Source organism: Pararge aegeria, chromosome 1, assembly GCF_905163445.1.
Source record: "Pararge aegeria chromosome 1, ilParAegt1.1, whole genome shotgun sequence".
NCBI classification, from domain to species: Eukaryota; Metazoa; Arthropoda; class Insecta; order Lepidoptera; family Nymphalidae; genus Pararge; species Pararge aegeria.
In genome coordinates this window covers 1,691,001-1,708,848 of record NC_053180.1, presented here as the reverse complement: position 1 = coordinate 1,708,848, position 17,848 = coordinate 1,691,001, and the positions used below count along the sequence as shown (strand labels likewise).

The following is a 17,848-nucleotide window of genomic DNA, read 5'->3' as shown; positions in this document are numbered from 1 at the left end:
ATTCTTGTCCCCACGCCATATTTGACATGTGGAACGGTAACACCTTTAGCCTGGAACTGTCATTTCAATTTTAGTTCCTTGAGCACTCGTATTACAGCTTCACAACTAACAGCTCCAAAATGGTGTTAATCAATTAGTAGAGACAAAATCAACTTTAATACAGACAAAAATAAAGTGACAACATTCCTTGTATATCAGTAATATAACATGACAGATTATTACACTAAATTCACAATTAAACATTAACATTAGTCCTGCAAACAAAAACTTCGAATAAAATCCATTTTTGAATATTTATAAGTACTTATTAGTATGACAACCTGTACCTAAGCAGGCTATGCTTTACTGAAAATACCAGAGACATTTTCATCAGTGGTTATATGTGAGATGTATTTCTAATATCTACTATGCAACGTGTAAATGATAACCGAGATATATAAATGGTTTAGAGGTATTGTCTCTGAGACTTTAATCTGTGAAACTGAAAACCTAATGGTTTTTGAGTAAACTGCCATAGTTTCTACTGAAAGAAATCAGATACAGTCACTTGATTTTTATTTTACATCACATCTTCTATATATATAAAAGAGAAAGTGTGTGGGTATGTTCCGTATAGGCTACGAAACGGCTGGACCGATTTCAATGAAACTTTCAGGGAATCTTCTTGATTGACCTGGCGAGTAATCCTGTAAAGTTTGGCGACGATCGGAGCACTCCTATTTTTGAACTGTCAAACTGTAAAATTCAGCTTTTATTTACTATGATGATATTCTATTGTTGTACATGGGTGTAGATAATGATCTTCACCCGCTCAAGTAGAGAATAGAAGAGTATGAATACGGAGAGAAATAAATGATTTAATATATATGAGGCTTAAATTAAAAGTTTAATTATGTAAGTTTATTGTTTAAATAAAATAAAGTAAAATGTAGCCCGGCGAAGCGGGCTGGGTATGCTAGTGCAAAATAAAAATCAAGCGTCACTTTATTAGGTTATATTCAATAGGGGTGTCATAAGTTTTGAATTGGCTTGTATAATAAATATTATGCTTCTTTTAATTTAATATTTTCACAGGGTGATTCTTTATGTAATATACTTTTGCACCCTTCAACAGTATTTCGTAATTCGGTTACACGTTGTATAGTGTTCCTTTATTCAGATTTCAGCTTATGTATTAATTCGATTTTCAATTAACTTGATGGTGCTTTGATTGTCTATGTAAATACCTATTAGCGTGAATAGTTTTATTACTCAGCAGTTCAGAGAGTAGTCAACAGTGTGCATCTGAAAATGCCTCAAGTTTATTACAATCATCTAAGTCTGTATATTGCAGCCCCTGTTCTACAGTTTGTTTGAGATGTCGCATTATTATTTTACCAGCTGCCCATATATGTTGTGTTAGTTTATCGAAAAGTATGAAACTGCATATGTAATATCTGGACGTGTATCTGTTGATATACTGCAAACGTCCTATCAGTTTTTTAAGCGGTAAATCTATCACATTTAATAATGGTTATTGCACTAAAATTGGTTACCATTTGAGTTTTATTTCCTTTATGTCTGATATATGAACTTTTTCTATTACCTTTTTCATAATTTTGGTTTGTTTATGTTTTCATTACATTATTGTTTCTGGTTATTTCTTATCCAAGATAATTACAACCTAACCCTAAACCCTTCAATTTTTAATTCCTACTCAAATTTGGTGGTAGAATAGTGATTGCGAGCTAAAACATCTACTACATATTTTTAAATAATATCCAGTTATATACTTTTACAACGTCATCGAACGTGAATCCAGATTTGATCTGCGCAAGGTACAAAATACAAAGAGAATATAATCAGTACGTGTGTTAGAATATCATAAAATAACAACTTGATAATCGTCATATTTAATTATGATTTATTGTAAAAGTATATTTCAAGTTAATATTAATATCCTCACATTAAATATACAGACCATTTTTATTAGTCTACATACAGTGATGTCACTGTACTTGAAGAATTAATAAAGGTGTCACTAAACCCCTGTTAATACCCAACTGTAATTATACAGTTTTGTAATTTTATTTTAAAAATAATATTAAGAGTAAGTGCAATTAATATAAAACCATTGTTGTTAAAGTCATCATACAATTGTCATTATACAATTGTGTCACTATACTTTAAAATTAAAGCTTTCCGGAAATGGACATTAGTAAACCACGTGATGTCGATAAGTATAAAACTAATTTCCTTGTCAAAAAAGGACAGTCTCTATTTTGCCAGCAAACAGTTGGTCCTTCACGTGGGTTACTGAGGCCACCACGCTGGCCGAAATACTAAAGTTAAGTACTTTGCACAATTACTATATCATTTAATTACTTTTCATACGATAAAATATATATATAAAATTAGAGATATATAAGAAATAATAATAATGAAATATTGTAAATGTGATATTTAATAAGAAGGGTTGCTCTGGAGTTTCTTTCGCCACTTCTTCTCTATGACATATGACCCCTTCCGAAGTGGTAGTAGTTTAAAAAGAAAATATTAATGTGAAATATATTATCATCATACTTTAACGGAGTGTTCCTTGTTTTATTTTCATCTCATTTAATTTGGGTTTAATTATTACTTCAATCAGAAGAATAATAGTCCATTCTTTTAAATAAGATCATTATATCAAAGGCCTTCCTACCTAAATTGATAAAAATCTATTACGTGCAAGAAACCGAATCTGGAACTGGAAAACAATCAGAAGACTTCCAAATTATTCATATTTAATTCCGAGTTCCATGGACTCTATTAAGTATCTTTATCTACGCATCACGCATGGGATACTTGTTATGGTTATCGTCATCATCATCATCACATCGACCCATTACCGGTAGTCACGGGTCTCCTCCCACAATAAGAAGGGATTAAGGCCGTAGTCCACCACGCTGGCCCAGTGCGGATTGGTGGACTTAACACACCTTTGAGAACATTATTTAGATCTCTCAGGCATGCAGGTTTCCTCGATGATTTCCTTCACCGTTTAAGTAAGTGATATTTAATTACTTAAAACGAACATAATTTCCAAAAGTTAGTGGTGCGGACTGGGATTCAAACTCTGCTCTCCGAAAGTGAAGTCGAACTCCTACCCAATGCGCTAATCGCGTTCTTCGTCATAGCAATTGTTTATCTATGATAAATTGCTGAAAGCGGTAATTACCTATTTGTTAATTATAAAATGAAAATCTTACGTATACCTAAAATTTATGTCATGTTTTTGGTGCACTTAAATAAGTACACACTTATTTAATATATAGTTAAAATTCGAAAAAATAAACCCCCGATATATTCCTCACTAGCTGTTGCCTGCGACTTCGTACGCGGTTTTCGTGAATCCTGCGGGGACCATACGTTTTCCCGGGATAAAAAGGTGTATGTGTCAATCCAGGGTATACTCTTATCTCCATTTCAAAATTCAGACAAATTGGTTCAGTAGTTTTTCCGTGAAAGAGTAACAAACTATTCCAGAGTCCAATAATCCATCCATCTTTACAAACTTTCACATTTATAATATTAGTGGGAAGTAGCCAGTAGCGCATTCCTTACTAATAAACTTCTAATGGTGGTAACATGTTAAATGTATGAACGCTTCATAAGTGCCTGTGATAAGGTCCACAAGAATAAAATTTAAATTTGAATTTGAATTTAAAGTGAACGTTATGAACCAGCAAGTCCTTTAATCTGATACGCATATTGAGGGAATTGTGAAAATATGTAACTTATCCGCCATTTTGTGATTTTAAACTGATTTTCATCAAGCTAAGGTGACTTCCGACTAATTCACCTTTCAAATAAGAAAAACAAAGCAAAATCGTTTTATCCGTTCGGGTATTACGATGCCACAGACATACACACACTCACACACAAAGACCCGTCAAACTTATAACACCCATTTTATTACCTCCTCGGTAGTAAAAAATTAGAAACGACTTCATATTTTCTATTTTCTCAACAATTATTAAAACTCCTAACGCCATCTATCGGCATTTTCACAAACCACTTAGTACTGAGGCAAGAACATCGAGAGAGAAACTTGGAAGGACAAGAAGCTGGTTTTGATTAGAACCATTTATTTTGACAAATTGTTAGCTATTAATTGCAAAACTAGATGACCCTCTCTGCCCTCCTCACGATAAGTGCAATAACTAGGTACAGTGTCTAGTCTTAAATAATAAATGTTATGAATTATTTATGACTAATCCTCAAGGCCGTAGTCTACCACGCTGGCCCATGCAGATTGGTGGACTCCACATACCTTTGAGTACATTATAGAGGATTCTCAGGCATGTAGGTTTCCTCACAATGTTTTCCTCCACCGTTGAAGCGAGTGACATTTTAATTATTTAAAAAGCACATAACTTAGAAAAGTTACAGATGCGTGCTGGGTTTCGAACTCGTCCCCTCAAAAGTGAAGTCTAAGTTTTATTCACTGGTCCATCACCGCTACAAAGTTATGTGGATCTTGATAAATAAATGATACACTAAAACTTTGAATATTGTCTTAACGCTTATTAAAATTAAACAGATTCGTAATAGATATGGAAACACTTTTTGGGGTAAAAAAAAACCTCTTTTTTTTGAACTTTTTGTGGAGTGCAAGAAAAGTATATTCTCAACAATTATTTTTTAACAGTCGACTTTCAACATTTGCTTATAACCTTCAACTGCTTTTCCCTAAGCCGGGCTCTTGCCGTGCTTGAGGAGTTCTCCCGGCACACCATCAGCTATTTTACTGCGATAAGCATAAATGGCTTACCTACTATATACCATAATCGAAGCGCAACCAGTGTAATACCTATTATTGTGTGGTTTCGGTGCCCATCCGTGGTCTTCATCACTAGTTAGACGTGGGGCAAGTGGGGGCTTTTTGATACAAAATGGTCAAGTTACTTTAACAGAACGCTGTAATATTTGTAGAGTTCCCTCAATCTCTCCAAGAACCCTTCAATAGATCTTGTCCTGGTGAAAATGGGACAGCATGAAAAGTATGCCGTCTCAAACAAAAAAAAAAATTTCAAATTGGTTTTTTAAATGATACAGTTCTAAGCTAAAAAACATGAAAAACAAAAAATACAACCGAATTGAGAATCTCCTCCTTTTTTGTAAGTAAGGTTAATTATAGCCTGTAAGCAACAATATACTGTAATTATAAAATAAAACTAATTTTATTGTTCCATAAAAATTACAACATATATAGTAGGTTTGACCACTCATGCCTAAAGTAAGTATTGATATATACTCGTTTTATAGTCATCAACGCTCTCCCCTTAACATGAACGAGTTTATTGTACATTAACAGAACATAAAATAACTAATTTAAAATGAATAAACTAAATCAAGCTTTTAATAAAGGAACATGCATTAAGTGTGTTATATAAGTAATGACGGCCTAGTGGCGCAGTGCGCAGCGACCCTGCTTTCTGAGTCCAAGGTCGTGGGTTCGATTCCCACATCTGGAAAATGTTTGTGTGATGAACATGAATGTTTTTCAGTGTCTGGGTGTTTATCTGTATATTATAAGTATTTGTGTATTTCATTCATAAAAAAAAAAAATATTCATCAGCTATCTTAGTACCCATAACACAAGCTACGCTTACTTTGGGGCTAGATGGCGTTGTGTGTATTGTCGTAGTATATTTATTTATTTATTTATTTAATGTGGAGAAAAAATAAATTATTCATTCATGCATTCATTAGGTAGACACATACCTACGAGTACGTGCGAAAATGCCGTCTTCACAGTTTCTTTTTCTTGCGACGGTCGACAGTAAGCATCGTAAACTCCGTTCTAGTTTTCTCGAGGCGAAATAACTCTACTGCGATTCCCGTCTAATATCTGATGTTACGAAGCCAGGTCTATTTTCTGCGACCAACGCCTCTTTTCCCATCATCTCTCTCCGAAATCTCCAGTACGAGGCAAAAATACTTAAGGGTAGGCTTTTAATAACTCTTACAATGACTATCATTAAGTTATATATTTTTCAGATACATCTCTAAGATATCCTGAGATAAACTGGTAGTTTATAATAAAATTGTATACAATTTCCTTTTAATGAATTGTTCGCTTGCGTTCTTTTATATTTTGCGTGCAAAAAGCGTTACTTGTATGTAAAGTTGGAGGAGATCGAATCCTCACATATTCCGATTATATATAGATCTATTCCATTGAACTAGGATAATACAGAATCCTCATTCAGCCATTATTGTATGCAGCGCATTGTGTCCAAAAAAAGTGAAATGCCCTGCGCAATGTAACGCTTAGAACATTAGAGGTAAAATAATGACTGTCACCTGCTAAATTCTATGAAGTGATTAACCGTTCGTTCGAGAAACCATTCTAAAGTGTAGTGGGTTTTGATGCTTCAACATTAGTTGTGTAGTAATAATAATAATAATCATTTATTTTTCTAAAAAAAAACAGTGTTAGTAGAGACCCTGATAACTAAAATGAGTATCAACTCGTATGATAGTTATCAGTGCTCTCCCCAGTTAACAGTTGCAATAAGACATAGGCTTTGTGCTTATAATAACAAAATTTCAAAGTACATAATATTTATTTATTTAATATCTGGTCTATCTATTAATAGTAGTTTTGTGAGTATGTGAATGTGTGTATGTATGTGTACAGTAAGTATTTTATTCTTGTATAGAAAGTAAATTTTCAGTCTTATCATAATATAAATCTAGGAGCAACTTATTTATTTACTACTTTTTTACAATTATGTTACAATTATGTAACTTATTTATTTCTTTTTTCCAATTGTGTACACGGTTTCTAAATGTTCTTTATTCAGTGATTGAAACATTCTTCGTCCGATTGTTGAATGTTAAAGGATACTTTATTTTTCACTGCTTATATGTAAAGGGAAATATCTATATGTTACATATAAAGTTTCCGCCTTTCAATCTGTATTAATCGCTCCACGGAGCCCATATGCGACCCACCTTTATGTCTAAGGGTTGGCAGAGGGGGTGGAACAGTGGAGGGGTGCACAGTACTCTCATTCAGACCGCGGTAATCGCGCGCGTCGGTCGCCCGCAATGCTTAACCTAAGCCTCTGAAACAGTGTTTGTGCAACCGCGAAAATGTCGAATTACCACCTACTCCTTGCAGCATTCCTGACCCTCAACTTGGTGATGGGTAAGTCGTTTTTATTAAGTATATTTCTCCAGGAATTTTGATGTGTTTAGTGAACATTTAGCGCTGAATTTGAGGGAGATACATCGTTTCTGGTTTGTCAGGTATTGACGCAAATATTTCTATGTGATGTGTTATTTTACACATGATATATGACTGTATGTTTGTGTAACGTCGTCGTACAATTTCATTCGATGTTTTCAATTATTGTTGATGTTTGTCAACTTGATAATCCCTAATTATTAATACATCTTTGTACTGTCTTAATCAACAGAACGGTTGTTGTAAATTCCATAGATATGTTGTTTTCTCCTTTTTTATTTCTATATCAAAAGTCTGGTGTATTTTAAAACCGGTTAACGAAAACGTACATACGTTGTATGTACGTTTTGCCACTTAAAATAATATCCAAAAATATTGAATAGTTCGTTTAAATAATGTTTTTTCTTATTATTATGATATTGAAATATACACCCTTTACATGGAACAGCTAAGGGATAACTATATTTTTTAAATACATAAATAAATATACTACGACAATACACACATCGCCAAAGTAAGCGTAGCTTGTGTTTTGGGTACTAAGGTAGCTGATGAAGATTTTTATGAATATAATACACATAAATACTTATAATATACAGATAAACACCCACACACTGAAAAACAATCATGTTCAGCACACAAACATTTTCCAGTTGTGGGAATCGAACTCACTTCCTCGGAGGCAGAAAGCAAGGTCGCTGCCCACTGTCTAAAACTGTCTACAATAAACCTTCTTGTATATACGTCCATATTAGAAGTGATTATAAATTACTGGCAAGTAATTAACTAGTTGCTTGAAGTCTTTGTGCATATTGAACCAGAGTAAAAGTTTTTAGTCCCTACCTTGTTGGCCGTATTTGCAATCACAAAGCTTTATGGCTACGTTATATGGGACTCCCCCCTCAAAAGGGGGTATGCCCAAACTTAAAACCACAACGGCATGTTCTCTTTGGCTTTGTTAAACGCTCGGGGAACACCATGTAGATACATACTGAAAACTGCCTGTCAAATGTTATTATCTTCTATCATTTATTCATTTCCATTTTTTTTTTCTTAATAATGCTTGAAAAAAACACAATTAAAAATTTGAAACTTTTATTGGTTGCATTAAAGCTCGTCTTATAGTTCTAGTTGAACAAGTCGTAAGCGCGACATAATAGACAAGTGGCGCCATCTAGTTACCGACTTGACAGGGTTACTTTGTATGTACTTTATAAGAAAAAAAATCCACCCTCCGCCTGCGGGGCTTTTGAATGCCCAAGCAACCGGCGGTCCGGGCTCCAGAGTGAGGAACCTCCTCACAATACGCGCCGATTCAAGGACTATTGCCTTCTGTACCCGACCCTTGATCCAACAACCAAGCGAAATCTTCTTAATATGTTGGTCGAAACTTTTCGCAAGAAGACCATTGCCTGCAACGACGATCGGAACAATAACGTTGGACTACAACAACTCAACATTCCAACTAATCTCGTGAGCAAGGTCCAAGTTAGGTTAGCATTTCAACCTTAATTCTTAACAGTCATAAAAAGTAAACTTAGACTGACTACGACTAACAGAAAATGTTCTATATCGATCCCTATCAATAGAAAATTACCTGCAATTAATCATGTCAGGAAAACTTTGAGGACCATGTAATGTAGGCAATTGGTTAACAATAACAAAACTCCAAGCAGATCGTGAACTTAACTTTCCTTTCCAAAAATGCAACTGTTGCAACAACAAACAAAAATTAGTTTTTCTGTGATTTAGTCAAAACACACTTAACGTTTATTTAATTATAAAAACTCAATGTTTAGTCAGGCAGAAATGCAATACTGTAAGACAGTGCATTAATTGGACCTCAAATGGTATACAAGAAGTTCCGTAGAACAAAGGTCCCGAGGTTTGAGGACTCGCGAACTAATCTAATAATAATACTTCTTTATTTATTTATAACTATGACCCATCTTCACTATGATATAACAGAATAATTTAAAACATTAATAATCAAAAAAGAAATCAAAAATCTTGAAATCTTATAAATCTATACTTATAATAAAACTGTAACTGGAAGATATCTGTACATTTTGAACATTTTGACCGAGGGATGCTTTGTAATCGATACTGAGTCCAAAACAGATTTTTATTTAATTTTTGTATGTCTGTCTGTCTGTCCGGGCATCACAGAACGGATTTTAATAAAATTTGGTATAGTGGTAGCTGATATCGCGGGTCAACATATAGGATACTTTTTATCCCGATGAATATAAGTTTCCTCCGGGAAATGGGATGAAAACTTTTATCAATTTTACTTCAAAATCTCCGGTAAATTTGCACCGATTTTAATAATTCTTTTTCATTTGACAGTGTGTACTACCAAGCATGTATTGTCTAATTTTAATGAAGATTTGATGAATATTGTCGGAGATCAAGGACATAATTCTTCACAGATAATAGCAAATCGCAAGGCATATAGGACAGCGATCGAATGCATGCGTACCATCCTACTAATATTATAAATGCGAAAGTTTGTTAGATTAGATGTATTGATGAATGGATAGGTGGATGGATGTTTGTTCAAAATTCAAAAATTCAAAATTTAAAATTCATTTATTTCAAGTAGGCCTAATACAAGCACTTTTGAAACGTCAAGTAACGTTAACGCCACAACGAACGAACCGATTTGGCTAAAATTTGGCAGGGGTACCCACAATATAGTCTGGAGTAGCTCAAATGCGTCTTTTTAACCCAGAAAAGCAAACAGCTTCTACAGGATAGCATCGCTATTTTTTCCGCATTTGTCTTTCAAAACCTGCGCAACGGAGTTTTAGATTGACGTGGTGTTTTGAATAGGCATAATTGAAATATTATAAAGCTAAATTTTGTTTGGTTGAACGCACTAATCTCAGAAAATGCTGTTTTTTTGGAACTCTAGTAACATTTATGGCTATAAATATCCTTTTTGAGAGATTCTGATACGTACGATGCGTGAACGGTAAACGTTACTCCAAACGACGAAATTATGTAGTAAGTATATCGGAATCGTCGGAATTGTTGCTTCTTTAAAGTTCTATAAAACAGTCCGCAACAACAAACGACTATTTTTTAAGTCGATTCATTCGCGGACGAAGCCGCGCGGGTCCGCTAGTATTTAATATTAATATATCATATATTACTATTATATGTGATTGAAGGTTTCAAATAGTTTGTGATCAAAAGCAAGAACAGATATTTTCACCCACACCTCAGTATTTTTAATTATATTGCTATCTGTATACTTAATATCATAGGTTTGTATGTTACGTGAGCGAAGCGCAGGGCACATCTATTAATATATATAATTTTTCTTTTGTCAGTATATGAACTAGTTCTAATCATTTGTGTAAATTTTAATAAGTAGCCGGATGGTATGAAATCACAATTGCACTCAGTAGGTTGCGCTGCCTTACCGAGTAGGACGTCGTCTGCCGAGTCCATTAGTCCTACTAATATTTTAAATGTAAAAGTGTGGATGCTTGTTACTCAATCAAATCAAATGCATGCCGTTGACATAGAAAAGAAAATATCCCTACCCTTTATCCCGATTCTTTAATTAGTTACCGAGGGAAAATTAAAAATTGTTTACGAGCTAAGCCGTGGGCAGACAGCTTTGAAATTTGGTATGCATGTCACTTATGCTATGGAAAAGGACATATACATTTTATACCGATCTCTCAAATAGTTCCCGTGGTAGGATTTAAAATTGTTAACGAGCGAAGCTTTAGACCCAATTCTGAAGTCCACGCAGATGAAGTCGCGAGCAGAAACTAGTAATATATAAAACATGAACCTGTGTTACGGCTGTTTTAAGGATTATTGATTTGAAATGTTTCTGACAACGAAATTAGATTCCTTAACTTGCTTCAACGACAAAGAGTACACACTGCCTCAGACTAATATTATTGCGTCCGTCTCTACATAATTGATCGCTCTCACAAAGTTACTTAGTACCGGAGGAAAAGTTACATGAACTAATGATTATTAGTTTCTGTTAATCAACACATTGCTACTTTAATTCTAAGGTAATTTTGGACCTACCAATGCATAAGTTTAAAGAATGCGTTGAAACACATTTATTTCAGCGAGGTTACAATACAAATGATGAATTTCTTAATGACAAGGTCGCTTGGAAGCATCCGGCTCCGCTTTCATCTCTCACAAGATAGAAAAATGAATGTTAAAGTGTAAAATGTAAATTGTTGATGTTGCAAAAGAGCAACTGCTGAGTTTCATGCTGGCGTCTTCTCAGTAGAATCTGCCTTCCGAACCGGTGGTAGAGTCACTACACTTGACGTTTCAAAACTGCTTATGTTAGGCCTACTTAAAAAAAAAAAAATAATGTTTTGTATTTTTTGGATTAAGTAAATTAGGCAACAAGATAAATAATAAGGATTGCTTAAACGATAGAGCTTATGTATGCATTGCTATCACTGCATAGTTAAATGACTGTGAGATGGTGATAAAAAAAAACCTGGATAAGTTTGTTGTGATCTATTATTAGAACAGGGCGTGTTAGTAACCCTCCTAGCTTAAGTTTTATGTATCACCATAACTTGACAATAATGTAATCACATTTGTATGAATGCTTCGCTTTACCAGTTCCTGTGACAGGCATACATGAACATAGAGTTTTTGCATTTGAAGTCTTCTCTCATCCCTTGAAAACTTTTAGTTGAAAATATCGTTCGTATTATACATTTAGTATGCGCAAATGCGGGTTATAAGAACCTGGGTACTGGGTTTGATTCCCGAGTCGAGCGGAAAAATATTGAAAAGGAAATTTGCGGTATCTACGGCGAAGCCGTCAGTCCCGGCTACCATCACTAATATTTAATTGTAACCATTGAAGCTTTGAAATTTGGTATGCATGTCACTTATGCTATGGAAAAGGACATATACATTTTATACCGATCTCTCAAATAGTTCCCGTGGTAGGATTTAAAATTGTTAACGAGCGAAGCTTTAGACCCAATTCTGAAGTCCACGCAGATGAAGTCGCGAGCAGAAACTAGTAATATATAAAACATGAACCTGTGTTACGGCTGTTTTAAGGATTATTGATTTGAAATGTTTCTGACAACGAAATTAGATTCCTTAACTTGCTTCAACGACAAAGAGTACACACTGCCTCAGACTAATATTATTGCGTCCGTCTCTACATAATTGATCGCTCTCACAAAGTTACTTAGTACCGGAGGAAAAGTTACATGAACTAATGATTATTAGTTTCTGTTAATCAACACATTGCTACTTTAATTCTAAGGTAATTTTGGACCTACCAATGCATAAGTTTAAAGAATGCGTTGAAACACATTTATTTCAGCGAGGTTACAATACAAATGATGAATTTCTTAATGACAAGGTCGCTTGGAAGCATCCGGCTCCGCTTTCATCTCTCACAAGATAGAAAAATGAATGTTAAAGTGTAAAATGTAAATTGTTGATGTTGGAAAAGAGCAACTGCTGAGTTTCATGCTGGCGTCTTCTCAGTAGAATCTGCCTTCCGAAACGGTGGTAGAGTCACTACACTTGACGTTTCAAAACTGCTTATGTTAGGCCTACTTAAAAAAAAAAAAATAATGTTTTGTATTTTTTGGATTAAGTAAATTAGGCAACAAGATAAATAATAAGGATTGCTTAAACGATAGAGCTTATGTATGCATTGCTATCACTGCATAGTTAAATGACTGTGAGATGGTGATAAAAAAAAACCTGGATAAGTTTGTTGTGATCTATTATTAGAACAGGGCGTGTTAGTAACCCTCCTAGCTTAAGTTTTATGTATCTCCATAACTTGACAATAATGTAATCACATTTGTATGAATGCTTCGCTTTACCAGTTCCTGTGACAGGCATACATGAACATAGAGTTTTTGCATTTGAAGTCTTCTCTCATCCCTTGAAAACTTTTAGTTGAAAATATCATTCGTATTATACATTTAGTATGCGCAAATGCGGGTTATAAGAACCTGGGTACTGGGTTTGATTCCCGAGTCGAGCGGAAAAATATTGAAAAGGAAATTTGCGGTATCTACGGCGAAGCCGTCAGTCCCGGCTACCATCACTAATATTTAATTGTAACCATTGAAGCTTGCCAGCCCGCATTGGTGCAAAACATGATTCAAAGACAGATAGTAGTCTTTCAGACCGCCAAGCGACACAAATATTGGAAGATTTTAGTTGAGATTACGTTACAGTTTTCTTCGTATAATATGTTCACTGTCGAACCAGTGTCTCGTGATCTGTAGTCGAACATGTTAACCACTAAACACTTGTTATACATAGTTAGCTAATTATACTTGGGAAACTTACACGTACTTTTTATCAAAAGTACTCGTTATATGAATCGCACAACTGTTAATTTCTCCGCTCTCGGAAGAGACAAACTACGGGCAGGTAAACAAAGACAATCGCGGCGTTTCCTCGGGCAACAAACTATTGCGGAAAGTGACATGCGCACGCGCACCGCGCTCACTCGGATACGGTCACATGCATTTACATGGCATTAGCATATCGATATTATACAGGATGTTCAAATAATAGGAATTATAATAGTTTCTTTCGCAATTTTCACGGGGGGGGGGGGCAATGTTCTTATTTTAATTCTGCTTTGAGAGAGGAGGCCTAAAGATGATAATTATGATGGTAAGCAAGAAATTAAGAAAGGCAAAAGAAGATCACGACAAAGGCGGCCTTATCGCTTGGAAGCGATAACTGCAGGGCAACCTTAGGATTAGTAAAACTAAACAGTACAAAAAAGTGAATAAATGGATACAGTTTTATTGTACATAAAAATATGTATTATGTATAGACTGAAATAAGCCGAGGTAGTACTAACAATATGAGTACCTAAAAATCTGGAGTGAATAGGCATCTTCTAGGCAAGCGCGCTCCATCTTAGGCTGCATCATCACTTACCATCAGGTGTGATTGCAGTCGTCTAAATACATTTAAAAAAAAAAAACCTCAAAACATAAAAAGTTTACAATAGAAAACAAACAAAAGGAATTAATCGATTCTCAATTGAAATATACACATATGTAGTGATTCCTTATATAGGTATTATATAATTTTAATAATTTTAATTTACAGAGCAATAAGATTTTTTAGGTTTAGACAAAATTTAGGTTTTTTTCAATTTGTATTTGTAATACAGAACATATCTAATTAATTTACAACAGTAGTCCACTAAATTATACAGAGTGTTCAGAGTTCAGACTGACATTTAGTCAGTTTGCACCAATTTGATTAGTTGAATGACGCATTCGGTCGCCGGGCGAATCGGTAGGTATATTTACGTGACATTAGCATGTATGTATATAAAGGTATATGTATTATACATGGTGTTTGAAACTGATTCCAGTATTTGGCAGCCATCAAAAACAAAAAGTCTGTGGTCGTAAAGTTTAAATAAAGAGTTCAAATAAATGTGCCATCACTTTTAATATTATTAGGTAGAACAAGGTGGTTGTGTTGCGTGGTTTTTAGGGTTCCGTAACTTAGAATTTTGATTTTTTTTTTGAATTTTGAATTTTTGAAACTTTTTTTTAGAGTGTCTCTTTGTTGGTTTGTTTTCTTTTTTATATTTGTTAAAGGCACCGATATGGATGAAATACGCATATAAAGCTTGCATCCTGGAGATTGATATAATAAATATCCTGAAAGTACTTTTTAACTTTTTAAATTTAATATAAATTTAAACTTTTAATGATACCAAAACCAGCCAGATACAAATAGTATAGTCAAAGAGGTTTTATTAAAAGTTCATACATACTAAAATGCGAAAAGACTTTTTCCCCAACCTATTATATTTACATAAGAAACGGTAAATAGCAATTACAACTAAACTTTTTATACTCTAAAGTACCTATATACAAATATATATACGTACCTATATTCCTATGTACCTATATAATTAAGATCATATAAATTCAGAAAAAAAAAAATCACATATACACTTATAAATATATATAATAGATTCATACATCATAATCATCAACATACAATGAGAAGGGGTTAAGGCCGTAGTCCACCACGCTTGCCTAGTGGGGATTGGTGGACTCCACACACCTTGGAGAAAATTATGTAGGTTTCCTCACGATGTTTTCCTTCACCGCTGAAGCAAGTGATATTTTAATTACTAAAAAAGCATATCCTAACTCAGAAAAGTTAGAGGTGCGTGCTGGGATTCGAACTCGGCCCTCCGAAAAGGAAGTCGATCTCCTGCCCAATGCGCTATCACCGCTTCGCTACATACATACAAACAACATATTCATGACACTGACAAATAGTCATGTCTAACACGGCTTTTAAAAATAGATTGAATTTAAATAAATTCAGAGCGACCAATATCAACAGGGAGTGCATTCAACAGCGTTGCAGCTTTTTTTTTAAAAAAAAATAATGACAGAAACAAACCGACTTTGTTAAGCGACTAAAAAGCAATAAATAAATCTTTCTACAACATATTAAAGTTGGTGCCAAGTAAAATGTGATATTTACTAAGTTTAGATAAGTAATAAGTATATGTAGTTTTAAATGACAATGTGAGATGGTGATAGCAATAAAAAAAACCGGCTAAGTTTTTTATATGGGCTTTTTCGTACACCAGAGCGCGTTTGGAACCCTCGTAGCTTTTAAGTAGTTTTAAGGTGACGCCAATTTAGTTATCGCCATCAACTCACATCAATGTCATATGTTACATGTAATGTAGGCACCAAAAGTGCCATCCATGTGCCTATTTGAAATAAGAAATATATGGCTTTGACTATTAAAGCCGGTTGTTTGTTTTAATCTCTTTTTAAATAATATTTTCTTGATTTTCTCTTTTAGAATGTAGCAATACTAAACGGTTACAGAATTAATGAATACAATTTGTACGCGAGCTTCAGATTTAAGCTAACGAGTGGTGGGTACATTAATTTAGGCAGCTTTAAACTAAGCTGACCTTTAAAAGGTTAATAAATTGAAGCATTAGTTTCGTTGTTTATTGTTGCTTTATTTAAAGGACTTATATTTTGTTAGTGTATTCTTATTCAAAGTTGTCTCAATAAATTTTAAGTGATTTCATTTAACTTTGTTCTCTTGCAAACTACAAATTCGGAGGTAATGGTAGGGCCTGTGCTCAGCACGTTTTTTACGTGATACCGTTGCGATACGCACGCAAGTCTGTCGCAGCCGGTAGACCTAGGTACACCTGTATAAATTCAAACAAGGGTTTGTAGCGATACAGACGCTATCCTAAAGCGCGTGTGTATCTATCCACATAGACGACAATAAACTGCTCTGTAGAATAAAAGCGCGCTGTCGACGCACGTTTCTAAAACGCGTCAATGGCGCGTTTAAAAATACCTAAGGGCCTTTGAATACCACGTTTATTAAAAGCGCCGTTGACGCACGTTTAAGAAACGTGCGTTGATGGAGCACTTTTATCCTACAGAGCAGTTTGATATCGTTTATATCGATACTCATGCGCTTCAGCATCGCGTTTGTATCGAATCAAACGCGCGACAACGGCGCGTCTGTATCGGTACACACGCGCGTGAGCATAGCGTTTGTATAACTTAAACGCGCGCCACCAGAGTGCACGCCTTTCGTAGAGGCAGGGTTTCCCCCGCAACTAGGGTGTAAGTCTACGCTAGTTACAATCGAGCAATTTGGTGCACCGCACGGCTGTGAAACAAGAAAATAATGATGGCCACGCTGGGCAGACTCCGGCTGCTGTCCGAAACCGGTCTGTGCCATTTGATCAGCCTAGCCAATTCGAAATGGTTATACCGGCATTTGTCGCCAGAGAGTCGTCGGTTAGACGGCAGGGTGCACCACGGGCCTGTGAGGTTGGCAATTTGGGAGGCTGACTGGTACTAGCCTCCCCTTAAACTCAAATATGTGAAGCTTTATTATTTTATATAACGTCATCACACATCATAGCTCGCTAGGTATAATCGTCTCGTACCTACCAGATTATAAGTTTTAATCAGTTTTAGTTATAATGGCTTTAGTGAATCCGGTTAGTTTGAGTTGATTTTAATCTGCCGTGATTGTTGGATGTTCGGCGCACAGTTAGGGAGGTATTATATAGTTTGATACTAGTTTGGATTTGGGAAATGGGCCGCTATTTGCTATTGTGCGGGTATATGTTAGCAGAGCTTTTGTTGCGGAGCTCGTCGTAAGGGAAAAAAACGTGTGTGTACTTAATACTTATACTTTAGAAGTTATACTTATTTGGCGTAACAAAAAACAAACTTTTCAAAAATTATATCTTTCGCCTTATTCTACGTTTGTAGAAAAAACGACACTAACAATAGAAAAAAAGGTTTTTAATACATTAAAAGTTTTATTATAACCCATTTCACTCAACATTAAAATTTGAGATTTTTGTACCATTTAATCACCGGAATGAGCCCGCACTCTTTGACAAATGAAAGTGTAAACTGTTAAACCTATTTTCAAAAAACTAAAATGTTAACTACTTGCCGCTGGTAAAGTGAATTGTTCTGTTTTGGCACTACGAAGAGCCATAAATCAAAAGTCGAAGAAGACTAAAATGTTTACTATAGCTAACTTCAGGGTGTCGGTTTTATGTGACGGTGTAAAGTTTACTCTCAT

General features: G+C 34.8%; 1 protein-coding gene across 1 annotated transcript in view; it reads left to right on the top strand.

Moving 5' to 3' along the window:
* The first annotated feature begins 7,057 nt into the window (after positions 1-7,057).
* LOC120624450 overlaps positions 7,058-17,848 on the top strand; it is a 149,839-nt gene continuing 139,048 nt past the window's right edge. The window contains exon 1 of the mRNA XM_039891000.1: positions 7,058-7,180. Coding sequence (XP_039746934.1) covers positions 7,126-7,180 — 55 coding nt within the window. The 5' untranslated portion in view covers positions 7,058-7,125. The remainder of the gene's footprint in view (positions 7,181-17,848) is intronic.